The sequence below is a fragment of the Etheostoma cragini genome, chromosome 14 (genome assembly GCF_013103735.1).
Source record: "Etheostoma cragini isolate CJK2018 chromosome 14, CSU_Ecrag_1.0, whole genome shotgun sequence".
NCBI lineage: Eukaryota > Metazoa > Chordata > Actinopteri > Perciformes > Percidae > Etheostoma > Etheostoma cragini.
The window spans coordinates 5,834,062-5,851,268 of NC_048420.1; the positions used below are offsets into that span (position 1 = coordinate 5,834,062).

Genomic DNA, 17,207 nt, shown 5'->3' on the forward strand with positions numbered 1-17,207 from the left:
CATTTATTAGTATTTACATTGGGGTGACCCACCTGTGGGATTCCATATTTGTCAAAAACCTGCCAGAGGTACCAATCTTCACGTCTTGAGGTTTTCCTGAATTTGAATGTCGTCACGAAGGCATATTCATCTGGCAACCCTTGAGGAAACACGTCTCTATAGGGTAAAAAGCACATTGTTATTGCTGACATGAACCATTTATCTTACTTACATTATGAACACAGAGTCACAGTTTAGACTTTTATGCACCAACACCTATAACCGCTTTATCTGTTTACAGTTCCATCTCTCCGAAGCAGAGTGACAGATTGCAAACAGCTGATTGCATCATTTGTATTATAATCAAAACATTTGCATACAGTATTATACTTTAATAGACGTGCTGATAATTTGGCAATTTTGTATTCATTTTGAGCTTATTAAACTTGGCAGGAAATGCATGAAAACAGTCTTTTGTGTGTTATACACTTTACATATTTTCAGTAGGGGTTCAACAGCAAATTTGTGCCCTGGGTTCCCAACACAGTGGTTACCAAAGTGGAGCAAAGAGGGGAATCACTTGTTGTCTGCTATAATCCCATCCATAAGTAACACAATAGCAGCATGTATGACTATTTTAGTCACGGGTTTAATGCGTGTCATTCACTTTCTGTAATAAAACATCTTTAAGCTAAAAAGACAATCAGATGGGGGACCCTGAGATGGAATCTTATCAAATGGGGGTCTGTGGTGTAATTTGTTTTGGTTTAGGGGTTTTACACGTTAAACAGTTTGGGAACCACTGCCAAAAAAGTTTTTTTGGCCATAACTTGTGTGAGTGACAACTTTCCAAAAAGTGCAGCTGATTGTTTGCAGTAGGGTGGTCACTTACTCTGTTTGCTGCACAACGGGCATGGTGCCAAGGCGAACGTAAGAACTTTGGCCTTCATCAACTCTGGTTCCCAGAATGTCTCTCACATTAAAGTACTCCATCAGGTCGAACCCTGCAACAACACAGTAGAATAGCCTAGTTGGACACAAGTATCTCACACACACATAACTGAGCACCCAAGGCTCTTAAGTCTAGATGTTGAGTTATGGCTTTGTCAGATTTCTTGAGGTCTAATTGGGTCAGTCCCACCACACCCTACAGCCACTGTGTTTGTGGCTTTTTGGAGGAAGAATAAAATCACTCGATTATTGTGAAATTGAGCCATTTAACATTCTTTAGATTTTTCTGCCAGAGAAAAAGAAAAACTAGTTTCCATCACTGTTAGGGTCCGCTGTTGGTATAAGCCTGAAAGTGTGCGCACGTGTGTGAACATTGGCCTGCAGCATGTGATTTGAAGTGGTGTAGCCACAAGTCATATTTAGGGGGTTCAGAAAGGACACTCCCTTGTGCAGCAAGCACGCGCTATAGCTGTGGCAATGCCAGTAGGATGAGTTGTTGTAATGCTGCCAGTTTGTCCAGCAGATCTCACTGAAAGCTGGTGGTTATGTTTTGTGTGCATTGAGCTCTCCCGAAAGCAGACTGCGCCACTAGCGAGCCAACAGGATGAGGACAGCCGCAACATATTCCTGCATGGCCTTTCAGTAATGCAATTAAATCTATGAGATGTAAGGTTTCCGCTGGGAATATTGACACCAGCACACTAATCTTCCAAAGAGGAAACCGGAACATTAAGGTGGTAATGTGAGAGTCTGGCAACAGCTTAGTAGAGGTCATTAGAAATAGCCTGGAAACAGGTGGTAAGACACGCAGGCTGCCGCTGTGCCATTAGCAACAGAGTATAAAATACATGAAAAACAAACGCCATTTTCACAGACTGAATGAGGGGATTCATCATCAGCTACTGTGTATGCCAGTAGTGTCTGGCATACACAGTAGCTGATTTCAATGGTTTGAAACAAGGTAACCAACTTACATAGTGTCCATGGTAGAACTACCACAAAGTAATGAAATACGTGTGGCAGGGCCCCTTTAATGCACTTGTGTCTCAGGTACACTGTTATGGATGACTAATTACTACACATTCACCACAGGGGTAGGGTTTCACTGTGCTTGTCTGAACATGAATAATGTCTTTTTTGGTGGATATTTCTCATACACCTAAATTAATCTATTCACTTGCATCTTTTAAAGTTACCTCTGATTTTACTGTGAAGCAATAGTGTGTAATTTCTGTCTCCCCCATGACGAATTAATAACGTCATGACAGTGACAACAACACTGTTGTTCACATGATGTGTTTGGTGATCGTGCTCCGCCCCCACCCCTCCTCCAGGCAGTTGCTAGTAGCCAGAAAGACATGGAGGATTAAAAAAGCCTGATGGACTTTTCCTCCTCACTCAAGCCTCTGTTTGCCAAAGTCGCTGGACAACACCATTTTGTAAAATTAGCCATACTGACAAAAATACAGGGTGGAGCAGATTTGTAGCATTAGCTTTGTATCAACTAATTTGGCAATGGCTTAAATGTTGTTGACATTTATTAACATAAAATAGTTAAAAGCCTTAAAGCTAATACACAAGCAGTTTGCCCATTTGTCCGTCAATCTTTGCTTATCTTTGTGTATCTTGCCAATAGCTGTGCAGTTACTTTTATTTGTATTTAATATTTTTTTATATGTTATCAGCAGCATTGTTTTCTCATAGCATGACTAAATGCTTGTTTTTGCAGTGGCGGTTCTAGACCAATTCAAACGGAGGGGCCAGGCTGAGCCCAGATGCAAGCTTAGGGGTGCCAAACACTGAATATCAAGCAGGCAAGAGTTAACTTACCACCAACCCTCCATAGATTTGGTTCCACAGAGGAATTACAGAAGAAAAAATACACAAAAACCACAATCATCTTTGAGGGGATAATGGTGGGGTAAAAATGTCCTAAACTATTTGTCACAGTCTTAATATTACGGGGGCTCTGGCCACCCACTAGAACCACCATTATGTTTTTGCCAAGAATAAAAGCATAGGGACTAAAATCTCAATCAGGAGAACGGGCGTAGCCGAAAGTGTCAGAACTATTATTGCAGCGTTGTTCTCTAATGCTACCTGTGCAGTTTTTAGTTCTTCCCATTAAAACCAAAGGGCAAAAACACAACATTTTAAACAGAACACATGCAGCCAATTGAAAACGAAGACTATTGAAATTTGCGGATAGACACCCGGTGTGAAAGGGCTTGGCTTATATTTGAATCAGAGCAAAAGTCTAACAACTTTAAAATGACGAGTGATTATAATTTGTTAAAATGTCAAGTGGTGATATACAAAGGGATGTTTTTTTGCTCATCAGGGTTTGCTCGAGGAAGCCGAGCAGCTGTGAGTTTTGCTGGCCTTGATTGTCGTCGTCGCCATGCTTGCCTCGTGCACATTCGCTCACCGCGTCGCTTCTGTGGCTGTTTGGGGGCCATCTTAGCGCTGAGCTGTAATTTGGACTGGCAGTGGATAGCGTATAATCAAAAAAGTTATTTTGGACAGCCAAAAAAGCTGACCAATGGGGTGATCTGCGGGAAAAGCCAGAAGAGTTCACAGACTGGGAAAAGGCAAATGCACACACACACAGCCTTCTTTTGATCAAAGTAGATGGCAACAGTTGTGCAGTGCAGTAGACAGTGAGCGCATGAGCCGCAAAGATGCTCTGCAGCCTCTCGTGTGTGCTCAGTACCCAGAGGGGTCGGACTAGACAGCCCATGATAAACACAAGTCTGACTCTAACCACAGGTCTCTTGGCTGTCAAATCAGCGGCAAATAATCACATTTCTCACGGAGAATTGCTCTCTCTGCACCAGCGTAGGGAACATATGTTGAGTATTCATAATTGACACCTACAGCAGCTGCTGATGTAGTGACGATAAATACTGTTTGTGTAGGACTTCTCTGGATGTAGAGAAAATCTCTATGTGCTTACCCGCAATCTGAAGAAGAAAAAAACACTTTACTCCACTGACTTTGACAATGTATGTCTTAAAGCGAGGCCACAGCACAGTTACAGACATACTGCATTTTGGGAAAACCCCGGACATCTTTGTCATGTCAAGCAGCATCAGACCTCAGACCGCCGTTTGATAGCAGCGGTCTAGGGCCCGATGCAGGTTTGGGCTCTCAGATCGGATTATGACACAACTGTCTGTGTAACCCTGTAAGTCCAGAAAAAAAAAATCCTGAAAATTTCTCTCAATGTGCCAAAATTCATAGTAAAATGAAAACTCCACTTTTGCTGGTTACCTGCTGAGGCCACTCCAAATGCTCCTGGTGGTCCTTTGACCCTAATGTTGGATCCGTTACAACACAGTGAGCAATTTCTAAAGTTACACCATGGCAGTATCTAAGGATTTAAAATGATTATAGTAGTGACTTGTACCTCTTAGGGAGCACCGTTTCATTTGTGGTGCTTGTGGCTAAATGTAAGATAAATATAAATTAGTGCAGTGTACAGTATATTTATGGTGAATTCCACAATAACCTTCAGTAGCTCTTGGTTACAACAAAACGTGTTCTTATATAATTTACCATTGGGACAAGACTTGAATTGGAAAGATAAACAAAACACTGCCCAAAAGGATTTATTCCAATTAGAGTGCTTATAGCACATCTGACAAAGTGGCACATCTGCGTAAAAAAACATCAGTGGGTTTCAGTAATTTATCTCAAGTTTGTTCTAATTCCTGTGCACTTTGGTGGAAAAGCCATAATTACAATAATTATCACTTGCGTGATGGCGATTATCTGATATTATGTCTCGGCAGTGGGAAGTGATGCTGTCAGCTGTGATCAGAAGCACATATTAATACTCCATGGTGTCAAATCACCCCTGATTGGCTGTTATTTATCTTTGACCAAAAAGTCACTTCAACTTACAGACACTTTTGTGAGTGTAAGAAGTTGTGATATCAAACCACAAGCTTTCTCTAACAGCATAGGCAACACTACCACAGCTTCAGTGATGTAAAGTAACTAATGCCTCATTTTCACCGCATGGCTCGGCTCAACTTGACTCTACTCGACTCTTTTTTGGTACCCGGTGCATTTCTAGATTTCCTTTTCCCTTTTAGATAATGCCCTGTCCTTGCAGGTGGGACTCTTAGCTGACCATCACAGCGATGGCGTGTAAAACTGCTGTGACGTCATCTTCAATGGCAATGCTCCATTCTCGCTGCAACCAAACAACAGAACATCCGCCCCAGCAATTGACCATGAAGTGGTTTTGGAGGCTGCTATTTTATTAAATCTGGAACAAGTCAATAAAACAAATGTTATTGACGATAGTTTGGCTATTTGAAAATGGTTAATCTCACTTGGAACATCGACAGATGTGGTACCAAAAAAAGGACCAGGTACTATCGACGCGTTTGCCAATGGAAGATCACAAACAAATGGTTCCATCATTCAGATGGACTCAAGCTGGAGTGGAAATGCGGCATAAGTACATTTACTCAAGGTGTGTATTTAAGTATAATTTTAAAGGTGCCCTGCCACACAATACAATTATTACTTGCTTTTTTTGAAATATGTTAGGTAAATACGTGTTTGTGTTATGTGTTGAATGTGAGAATGAACTGCTACCTCCTCTGTCAGCTCTAACCACTAAAAAGAAACCAATCACAACAGCTCAATCACAATCATGTTGCCGCGGCTCATTACTATACAAGAGCTCGCCCTTTTGTGCTGGGTAAACGATGCTGATAGCCACGCTCTCATTGGCTAGCTGTGAGCCATTTAGAGTCAAGTAGCTTAGCTCATTGAATATGAATGAGAACTGGCACAAATCAAGCTGAGTCTTCCTGCAGGCTTTCTCTACCACACTAGAATGGCTTGAAACAAGGTAACCAAGTTACAGAGTCCATGGTAGAACTACCACAAAGTCATGAAATACGTGTGGCAGGGCCCCTTTAATGCACTTGTGATATACTTGAGTACATCCATTACTGTATATTCTCTCTAGCACTAAATACAACTCTACCACATCTCAACGGGAAATTGTGTACTTTTTATTTACGTTTTAATAACCAATAGTACAGTACAATTGATTTATAAAATGTTGACACAACAATACAATACAAAGACATTTGATTTTTGCCAACTTTTGTTGTGTTTTTTATCTAAATTCTTTCGACTCAGTGATTTGCACAGCAGCTTTATAGCAGAGAGTATTTCACTCTGTTGAGTTGAGGAACTATGTTTGCATGGATTTCCTCCAGGTGCTCTGGTTTCCTCCCTCAGCCCAAAGGCACGCAAGTTAGATGAATTACAGTAGAAACACTAAACTGGCCCGTGATAGGCATGTGACCTCTCTAAGGTGTACCCTGCCTACCATTCAATGCATGCTGGGATAGGTTCCAGCCTTCCACAACCCCGAAAATGATAAGTGGGTTAAAAGAATGGATGGATGGATTGTTTGGTTGGTGGAATAATTATTCCTTTCCCCATCTAAAATTTCTCACTGCAATGCTAACTTCCATCATGAAATAATGATGCTTTAAAAAATGTCATTGGTCTGGGTAACAGTGACTTTTAGGTGACCCGTGAAGGCTGAAATGTTGACATTTCTACTACTATTTCGAAATACCTGGATACTGGCACAAAAGAGTACATCAACAGAGTAAGTAATTTGAATCAGTAATTTGCTATGGAAAACCCATCTCAGACTCAGATTAACGGGTATTACTGTGCAAGCCAAATTTGTTAAGAGTCAAACTTTCTCAAACACAGCCTTCAGTGCTCTAACATCTCTCTTTCCATTAGGTTCCACAAAGCAGGAGTCTAAACAGGCATGCCAGTGCATCTGTTTTATCTCTCAGAGTGATGGATGTGGGTGGGAGACATAGACAGGAACTCAGATCCCCCAAAAGACACTCTTATAACAACATCCGACCTTTCTGGTTAAACGCTATTCAAGAGTTCTGAGAAACTTTTAGCACAGGAGCTTGGAACATTTGAAAAAAAAATGGCAGAGGACTAGGTATGCGCTCCACTTGGTAGATGACTAATTCAAGCGCTGAACTTCAAAATCACAGCTGCAGTTAAAGGACCTTATCAGTGTTAGCAAGTTTTTCCAACTTTAGGAATAGTTTGACATTTTGGTACATTTATTTGCCTTCTTGCTGAGAGTAAGAGGACAAAATCAATGTCTGTATAATAAATATGCTAAGCAATTACTAACAGGCTGTTAGCTTATGATAAAGAGAAGCAGACTATAAACAGCTAGCTTGTTGTTTTTACACTTCAATTTTTCTTCCGTCTGTATTTTTTGATGAAATTGTTGCATATTTAAATTTAAGTATGACCTCAAGTTGTCTCACTCATATTCACGCACCCACTGAAAAACTTTAGATTTTCTGTGTTTTGTTGCATTCTCTAAAAGCCTTTTGAGAGTTATTTGATAACCCCGAGCCACCGTACATGCAAATGTCATCATCCAAAATGACATCTTCGTCTCCCAGCACAAAGCACTTTAAGACAAACACAGTTAAAAAAAAAACTGAATTGAAACATAGATTGTGGCAGGTGATTGAAGAACAGCTTGGAATCGGAGATGATAGGCACTGATTGCAAAACAAAGGATGTTCTAAAGATTAGACATTGGTGATTGTGCTCTGCGCAGCTACAGCAACAAAATAGCTTCTGGCTAATGCCATTCATTTAAGACTAGCGCTATCCAAGTGAAAAAGTAAAAGTAAAAGGGCACTTTGGGACTTTGACCAAAAAAAAGGACTGTAACTTGATATTCAGTGTGATTGGTAACCCAAGTCAAGCAGGTTTGAAGGGTCTACAAATTGATTTTCATATTATATGGAAATGGGTAGAAGTCAGTCGCTGCCTGGAACAGTAGATGAAATGAATCTTAAACACAGCAGCTTGGTTTTGCAAGTATATTGTTTTTGTTTTTTAATGATGGAAGAATGAAACAAGACAGAAAGTAGCACTTTCATGAATAAAACCAATTCACTGTCCAATCACATAGAAATGGAGGGAATTCTGAGTAGAAACTGTCTAAATCTTTGCATCTGAAAACATATTCTCTTCATGTAACCATGCTGAATGTGGGAGAGTAGGAAGTACTTTGAAAAACAAAGAGCTGAGAGGGGTGGCTGTGGCTCAGTGGTAGAGCGGTTGCCTGCCAATCAAAAGGTTGGTGGTTCGATCCCCGCCCATGCAGTCATTGTCGAAGTGTCCATGGGCAAGACACTGAACCCCGAGTTGCCCCCGGTGCTGTGCATCGGAGTGTGAATGTGTGTGAATGTTTATATGATGAGCAGGTGGCACCTTGTACGGCAGCCCTGGCCACAGTGTATGAATGTGTGTGAATGGTGAATGTTTCCTGTAGATGTAAAAGCGCTTTGAGCAGTTGTTAAGACTGAAAAAGCGCTATATAAATACAGCACATTTACATTTGTGGTGTATTGCCAGCGCTACATGTTGCAGTTAGAAAAGCAGCAGTTTGCACATACCTGGAACCTCTTCCAGACCATAACTGGTGGTGTTGGGCTTGAACCGATCAGTTTGAACCTTCATGTTTGGACACAGGACATCTGAGGAGAGAGGACAATAGTTTAGTTTGACACGCTGTACATCATGATGTGATGATCTTTTGGGAGCACAGGGTAGGCAAAGGACTGTTCAAACACTTTTCTTGGTTACCTCACTGTCAGAAACCATGTGTTGTTGTTGAACAATAATCAATCATTCTGAAACTTTATGAACGTTTGGTGGATTTCTCAGGACTATGGTTAACTGCTCCTCTGATCTCTGCAGGGTAAATCCAGTTTTCTGTTGCACGTCTAAAACAACCTTTGAATGTTCCACCAGAACAAGTTCCTTCCTGAGGCTATTTTTCAGAGGCACTGTTGCTCCTTCTGGCGCATAGCACCGCCCAAGACTATCGTGATTGGTTTAAAGAAATGCCAATAAACATGAGCACATTTCTCTCCCATCCCGGAATGCTGTGTGGACTAGTCAGAAATTCCTCCGCAGTGGTGTGGTGGAAGGTCTTGCAATGCAAGACTGTTGGTAACCCCACTGATAGAAATCATGTGTCGTTTTATCATAATAAGCAATGACTCAGAAATTTTATGAAGGGACAAATGAAAAAGGTGTGAATTATTGGATTGTTTTAGGAAATGGTGATCTCATTTTATCACCGCCTTTGGACTGATATTCTATCTGAAGAACACCCTCGCAGACAGACTGCCCTCCATCTCTCCTGTCTGATGTCTGGGGAGTGGAGTGTGTGGCTTTAAAAGATCAGGAGGCCCATCCACATGCCCAAAGAGCAGTAACAGTTTTCTATTTCCACCCATTCATGTTGTTGACAGTGAGAAAGGCAACACCGCCAGGTTGAGTTTTTATTGGCAGTGAGGGTATTTTCTATTTGTGCCGGGATGTCTCACTACTGAAGAATGCAGATGAGGACCCCGTTTAGTTTATCAGATGTAAACATTAGAGTTGAGATTGACATCTTTAAAAGGATCAGTTCACCTAAATTTCCAAAACAAACTTTGACATTTAAATGTTGACATTTCTTAGACACCTTAGCAGCAAGACTGTAGGGAATGGCAATGTCTATTCCAGACTGAAATAGGTCAAAAATTGACTTTGTTTTATGACATATTACATGCAAAACCAACCCATTCTCACTTTATTGGTCTACAATTGGTCAGTGACCCTCAGCTGATACCAAGGCACAAAGCTCCATTGAGCGTCTGTACGAGATGCGGCTTCAATGTTAACCCATTGGTGGCAATATTAGATGCTTAGTGCCACTGCTCGACCGCAGTGCTGTGCGATGATGTGGTAAAAAGAGTGAAACGGGGTGAAGGGATGGGGTAAACAAACACAGGACTTACACCCAAGAGACTGGAGATTGTGGCCTGCTTGTCACGATTCCTAAACCCAACCGTCTCGTTGTTCTTTTCCTAAACCCAACCAACCCGTTGTTCTTTACCTAAACCCACCAACTCGTTGTTCTTTACCTAAACCCAACCAACCCATTGTTCTTTACCTAAACCCAACCAACCCATTGTTCTTTACCTAAACCCAACCAACCCATTGTTCTTTACCTAAACCCGACCAACTCGTTGTTCTTTACCTAAACCCAACCAACTCGTTGTTCTTTACCTAAACCCAACCAACCCATTGTTCTTTACCTAAACCCAACCAACACATTGTTCTTTACCTAAACCCAACCAACTCGTTGTTCTTTACCTAAACCCAACCAACCCATTGTTCTTTACCTAAACCCAACCGTCCTTTTGTTCTTTACCTAAACCCAACCAACTCGTTGTTCTTTACCTAAACCCAACCAACCCGTTGTTCTTTATCTAAACCCAAACAACCCGATCTTCTTTTCCTGAACCCAACCGACCCAATCTTCTTTTCCCAAACTAACCCGTTCTTCTTAACCTAAACCCAACAAGTCTGCTGTATGCGTCCGTCCAGTTCTTCTTTTCCTAAATGCAACTCGTGTTGTCCCAACTTACCCACGACCTTTTCCTTCACTTAAGGGCTCGTATATATTTTACAGAAACATTCCTTGGGCCTATCAAAGACTTTTAAGGGGCTGTGTTAATTTCAGGGAACTCTTCCGTGGGCTTATCACGGAATTTTCGGCGATTCCGTGAAACTGCCACAAAGTTAGAGTTAAGGGGCCGTGTTTATTTCAGTGAATTCAGTGAATTCGGTGAGATCAGGTTGAATGTTCCCCAGGAGACCGCTGGTGTGAGAAACAAAAATTCAATGATGACTTATTGAAGTTAACATACTGTACTTACGTAACACACTTAATAAACATATGTAGCCAACTGACTTATTTAAACCCGAACCAAAATATTTGCCTGAACCTGACCAATTATTTAAGTTTGAATTAACAATGTTAAAGGGGAGTGAGAATGTGTTGGGGAAATGTGTTGATATTCCCATTAGCCTCGGTGTCTAATGCTTGTATTGCTTCTTACCAACTGCTAGCATGCTAACACGCTAAACTAAGAAGGTGAACACAGTTACCATAATACCTGCCATGTTGGCATGTTAGCACAGTGATTGTAGCATTAAACTCAATGCATTGCTGTGCCTTACAGAGCTGCTAGCATGACTATAGACCCTTATTCATGACTAAATGTAGTTCTCGATGTGAGCACAATAAACACAAGTTCTATTACTTACATTGCATTTGAGTTTTGTATGAAATTCTGGGGAATCAAAAAAAAACAAACAATTAGTGTGTCTAGATCCCACAAGAGGCAAGTTAAAGGGCATGTTTCTGTCGTTTGGGTGACCCAGCCCTTTGCAGCTGCATTAGCTAATGCTTTTATGTCTAAATATATTCCACTCCTCAACCTAAATTAAATAGCAGGGCTGCAACAAAGAAAAATGTCCTATTCCCACTAATTGCTGTATTTGCACAAATTAAATCTCAGATCTATCGAGACAAATCTCATCAGTGTTTGAGAATAACTTTGATCTGCTCGCCTGCATTCATTTTACAACTGACAAGGTGAATTTGAATAGAAGCTCTTCAGCCCATCCCACATGGGATGATACATTTTCATAGTGTTGGTGAGGTACGGCAGCAAATCAGGATCCTGTCATCAGTTTGTAATCAATCTGTTCAGAGGAACTTCTCATTAAACCTAGTATCAGCCTAACAATTTGTCTGTGTCATGACTGTCAGCCCTAAATAATATCTGTGGCCCAAGATATCACAGTGAGACACTCCAACTTCCCTAACATATCAAGTATGTGTCAAACATCTGACCTGCAATTTGCTTAACTCACAGCTATAAAAACCATCCTGTCGGAGTGGATTTGTAACCTTTGGGGTCTCCATCATGAGGACAGCTTGGCTTGTTTTTCTGCTCCATTCAAAGCCCGGACCGGGCCTAATAAGAAAATCCAAGTAGCTCATTTAACTGTCAGCACTTGCATTCTTGTTATTAATACTACACATGGTGTTAATATCCATTTCACACGATTTATTTCTAATTCTAGCTGTATAGTTTGACCTTGTTTGTGTCCGTCTTAAGTTTGTTTAGCGCTGAAATTAAAGGAGTCTTGTTTTTCTCTTCTGTCTTAAAGACTTTTTGAGAGTGATAATTGAAGATCGTGATAAAAAGATACTTGGTTTTTATTGTTTACAAAGCCAGCAAGTCTACCAAAAAGTACCAATCTGTGAATGAATGGAAGTGCGTCACTCTTTTTTAAAAGGGAGTGTTGTCTCACTGCCCTGACACTTATGTAGCATGCTATATAGCTCAGCTACTCCCTGCACTCGCCCTAGAGCTATAATTTAGGGATCCGGCTTTGAGTTAAAATGGAAGCAATGTCAAACCTGACTTTGGAAATTTATGTCTCAGACAGGTTGATAGCATCAGCACAAGCTTGAGCGCTACACACCTAACAACCACCATTTTATTTGCAGCCAGGACCTGACACATTTTTCATTCTTACTATTACCCACATTACCTGTCAACATTGTGGCTGTTGCATTGTTCAAATACACTGCATGGGTTAGAAAAGAGCTTTAAAATGAGATCTCTCTTTTCACTGGGACCATGTTAGTTCATGTGTATGATCCTATGCGTTGGTAAGCAAGGCCACACATGTTCTAATGAATCGTTGCAGCACATAATAAGCAGTGTCCATTTTAAACCTATAGATTAAAAGGTGAACACATTCAACTAGGACACTGGAGAAGCTGCACTTGACCCACTTGAAACATTAGAGCTGTAATTTTCTGGGTGGAAAATAACTCGCACTGCTCTGTGAGCCAGTTGTGCTGACCACTGATATACTTAGAGACTCACTCTGGAGGATTTGGGAGATTACAGAAAGAATACAATAGAACTTTCTGTCTGCGTAAATTTAGCCTTCGGTTAGTTCTACATAGCTCTAAACTTGCATGCACGGCATAATTTACAACATATAACCTACATTACTAGTTGACAGATTGAAAATATATGGAGTCAGAGAGCAAGTTCACAGGTCAGAGACTTTGAAATGAATCTACATGCTTCCCCCTCGCACCAGTATCACTCTGAAAGATGATATGAGTACCTTATTCTCTTGATCGTTTTAGTATGGTATTGTACGGAAACGCATGCACAAAAATTCATTAGGTATCCTACGAAAATACAGTGACCGCCTGCGGGTCACGTGGCGACCGGTCACTGGATAGTTAAGGTTAGCGGTCTGTACAGTTCGAATTAAGCCGATAAAAAGTGATCATGAGGATGGTACGGGGTTAGGGGTTACCGTGACGGGGGTGGTCGTTACAGTGGCTGTTGCAGTTATGTTTAACCAACAAAAGGAGAGCGTCATGCGGCACAGCACCAAAACAACTAGTTAAAATTAGAAAAAGTGTGCAGTTTGGGTTAAAACACTGGTTCCCGTAAGTAATACCTTGGACTTAAACACCTGTTCTCCGTTAACCCTTGTGCTTCTTCCTGTCAAAATTGAAAATCGACACTCTAGTTGACGCTTTTTGTCGATGTTTTTAACTTGTCTTACCTTTTTGTCCCCTTTTTTCAACACTCCTTAACACTAACTTATTAACTTTAGTTTGACAGTTATTTTTGGAATTTATGGTCAATAAATCTCATTTATAGCAAATTCTACCGAATGTTTGAGTTAGAAAAGCAGAAATTAGGAATTATTTAGACTAAAATTAAAGGAATGTATGTTGATGGATAATCAAAGACTGGAATATGTTAACTTTTAATCAACACTATTTCAAAACCACTTCAATGTTTTCCAAATGCTATATAATTGAATAAGACACCCCAAAATGAATGAAAGCAGAGATGTGTAATCAATCATGTTATTTTGGGTAATGCAAAAGAACATTGACATAAGAAAATGGGTCAGTTTGACCCATTAACTTCTTCCAGGGCATGAACTCTACACCCCCCCGAGTTTCCCCAGATCTTTGCAGTCTCATACAGCAGCGGTTTATGTGGTGCATAAAGCAATTAACATCTGAAATTCTTGTGAATTACAGTGCATTACTTTTCGTAGCTCTATATACGAATGGTTCATGACAACAGCCTAAAAAAAGAATAATGGTGTCTGTCTGAATCAACACTTCCTTCAGTGGGAGTTTGCCATGTCAAACTTGACAAGTTAGATCCAGATTCCTGTGACAGTTGAGAGTTTGACAATGCTCATCTGTGTGCTAAACCATGTAATCATGTCTTCTCCCTTTTTGCATTTACTGTTTGCGGCTAAGACTCATGGCATCCTTTCCTTTCCTGTCTGGCTAATTTTAGGCAGGAATTTCTCTGTTGGAGTGCAAGGTATCCATCTTCTCCATGAAAACACTAACATGCAGATTTAGTTCTCCATCTCTCCTCACAGCTAAAATAAAGTTGTGTTTTTAAGGCCTATTTTAGCTAATACATATGGCTAAGTGAGCTACTTCCTAAGCCTTCCTCAGCACACTGAGAAAAACCACTGAGGTTAGCTTAAGACAAGCTTTCCAGTGCTAAACACCTCTGCACCAAAGCAACAGTCAAAAGGCAGTTACACCACAGAAATGTCTTGGGTAGAATTTACAAGCCAATTCCTGCAACAGCTCCCCCTCCTTGCGCGCTTCATTTTCAGTCAGCTGTGATTGCACTGTGTGCATGTGCTCTTTGTGGTTGGGGTGGGGTTTTGTGGTTTGGGCCTTTCCTCCGCATAGCGCTTAAAAGGCTAAAATAAGAGTCTAATTTGATTAACTGCACGTTCAGGGTGAGGCAAGCTCTTCAGAGCGAGGCTTCAAACAGAAGCCATGTGGCATGCAGTGTGAGTGAATGTGTTGGCACTGGGCCCGACAGCGGACTTACTCTCACACAGCCTCCTCCGCAGCCGGCCCCTGATCTTGTCAATGGCATTGAAGTCAGTCACATGGAAGACGTGGGCATTCTTTGGCTCAGCGGCAATCTCCTCCAGCTCCACCTTCAGCGCCTCCCCAATGCCCACAGCAAACATCCTAATGCCAGCTTTGGCAGCCTCCTTCGAGGGCTCCAGAACATAATCCTGGCTTCGGCCGTCTGTGAGAAGGATGGCCACCTTCTGAATGCCTCTGGCTGCGGGCCTGGCTCCGTTCCTCTCCGTGAAGATGTTGGTGGTTGTGTAGCTGATAGCATCCCCGGTCATTGTATTCCCCCCCAGGTAGCGTATGTTACTGGCAGCTCGCTTGACATCCTCCAGGGTCCTGTGTCTACCCAGGGTGAACTCCGTGGTGGGTCTGTCGCTGTAGCGAACCACGGCTACTCTTGTCTTGTCTGGCGCCACATCGAACGACTCGACGAGGTTGGCCACCCATTGCCGGATCTTCTCGAAATTCTCTTTTCCAACGCTGGATGAGGTATCCAGGATAAACGCCAAGTCATAGTGGACATTTTTACATCCTGTCAGAAGTAAATGAGGTTAATACATCCAGTAAATATAGGCTCTGTATCCGAAAACATTCAACCTTGATGGTCTTACCTGCCCTCTGTGCTTCCGCTCCCTCGCCGGAAAGAGTGGAGGCCAGGATGACCAAGACCAGGGTAATCCTACATCCCAGTCGTAATTCCATCTCGGCCTTGGTTTTGGGTGTGTTTTGTTTAGCTTATTACCACCATCAAGCTGTCCAGTCTGTGGAAAGGTCAGTGGAAACATCAATAATACTGTGACATGGCCTCCAGCAGACACTCCAGTCAGTCCCTTTGTACATATCTGGATCTCTGAAGGGATCTGCAAGCTTTAATAATAGTTTACCTGTTAAATTCTATTAGGGTTAGAGGTTTTGGTTTTTTATCCATCCCTGGCTCTCTGAATGGTATTGGTACACAAATGGTATTATTTTTATTAAAAACAGAACTATAGAATATTCTAGAATCTTTATCCCTGTTGCCAAGCTGTCCCCTGGCAAACAGGATCTGGGCTCATTTCTCTTCAACTGTGAAACCAAAGTGAATGAAGCACTTCCTGTAGTTCAGGGGGGTGGGGGGGTGGAGGCAGGCATCCTTCAAACGCTGCTGCCACATCTCTGTATTAACAAGAGAATGGTGGCATGCTGATTTCAGATTGCTTGGGCACTTTATGTGTAATACAAACTGGGCCCAGCAAGGAAACAGTTCTCTATCTCACCCCCCCCCCCCCCCCCCCCCCCCCCCCCCCCCCCCCCCCCCCCCCGCCTAGTGTCCAGTATGTCTTTTGTCCCCTGTTTAAATTTCTTTCTGGTAATGCAGCAGGAAACGTTCTTCACTCTCAGAACGAGATAATTGAAGCCTGAGACTGAAATACACATCTCTGTACAGCAGCAGGCGAATACTCGAGAAAACTGGACTCACCAAAGACTAATGGAAGGTGCCCAACTTTTTCAATTTTAATATTATAATTTTTTTTTACATCTCCACCCACAAGACAGTGAAAGTTGTTCTGAGGTTGCACTGAATGCTTTCTCAAGACCTTAATGTTTGAAATGCACCCAGGCATCTCTTCTTGTCATTTTAAGCTGAGACACATTTGATAATCACTATTATTGTTTATTTAGTGAACTTATCTGTTTGTATTAATTATGTTTTAATTTCTGAATACATTTATATTTTTCATACAGAAATAAAAAGTATTAAAATGTTATACCATAAGTAGGCGACGTGCACATTACCCAGGTTGTGTCAGTTGAATGATCGACTCATAGTAATCCACAATGGTAAAATAACATATGATAAAAATATATTAAATAATGGAAAGGAGGAGAACTCATTTAAATATGCAATATTTAAGATCAGAGTATATGACGGAATAGTGGCATTGGACTGTGCCAGAACCCTCCAAATTTGTAGCCTGGAAATCCAGACGCAAATCCAAAAGAATTAAGGGTCTAGCATTGAGTAAGTCACCCATCACCCCCAGGGGCGCCACCAAGCGTGCATTTGAAAATCACACAGCACAAAACATAAATATCAATGAAATACTAGGACACCATATACATACAGTCTATAAAATATACATAAAATGTAAATGAAATAATAATATTAATAACAGGAGTAAAATACATGAACAAATATTTGAATATATACAGGATTAAACTGTCGATTTCTGTTTAGCTCGCCTCTGGCCCCGCCTATGTCAGACACACCGATGTGATTGGTGCAGCCCGCCTCTGGCCCCTCCTATATCAGATACACCAATGTGATTGGTGTAGCACGCCTCTGGCCCTCCTATATCAGATACACCGATGTGATTGGTGCAGCACGCCTCTGGCC

The 17,207-nt window shown here is 41.5% G+C and overlaps 1 protein-coding gene across 3 annotated transcripts in view; it reads right to left on the reverse strand.

The window, feature by feature from the left end:
• col22a1 (collagen, type XXII, alpha 1) overlaps positions 1 to 17,207 on the reverse strand; it is a 100,102-nt gene that overhangs the window by 78,540 nt on the left and 4,355 nt on the right. For all 3 annotated transcript variants that reach the window (XM_034891401.1, XM_034891402.1, XM_034891403.1), the window contains exons 2-6: positions 15,442 to 15,591; positions 14,796 to 15,362; positions 8,427 to 8,507; positions 872 to 983; positions 33 to 156 (exon numbers count right to left, since the gene is read on the reverse strand). In XM_034891401.1, the coding sequence (XP_034747292.1) occupies positions 33 to 156; positions 872 to 983; positions 8,427 to 8,507; positions 14,796 to 15,362; positions 15,442 to 15,532 (975 nt within the window). In that variant the 5' untranslated portion in view covers positions 15,533 to 15,591. The remainder of the gene's footprint in view (positions 1 to 32; positions 157 to 871; positions 984 to 8,426; positions 8,508 to 14,795; positions 15,363 to 15,441; positions 15,592 to 17,207) is intronic.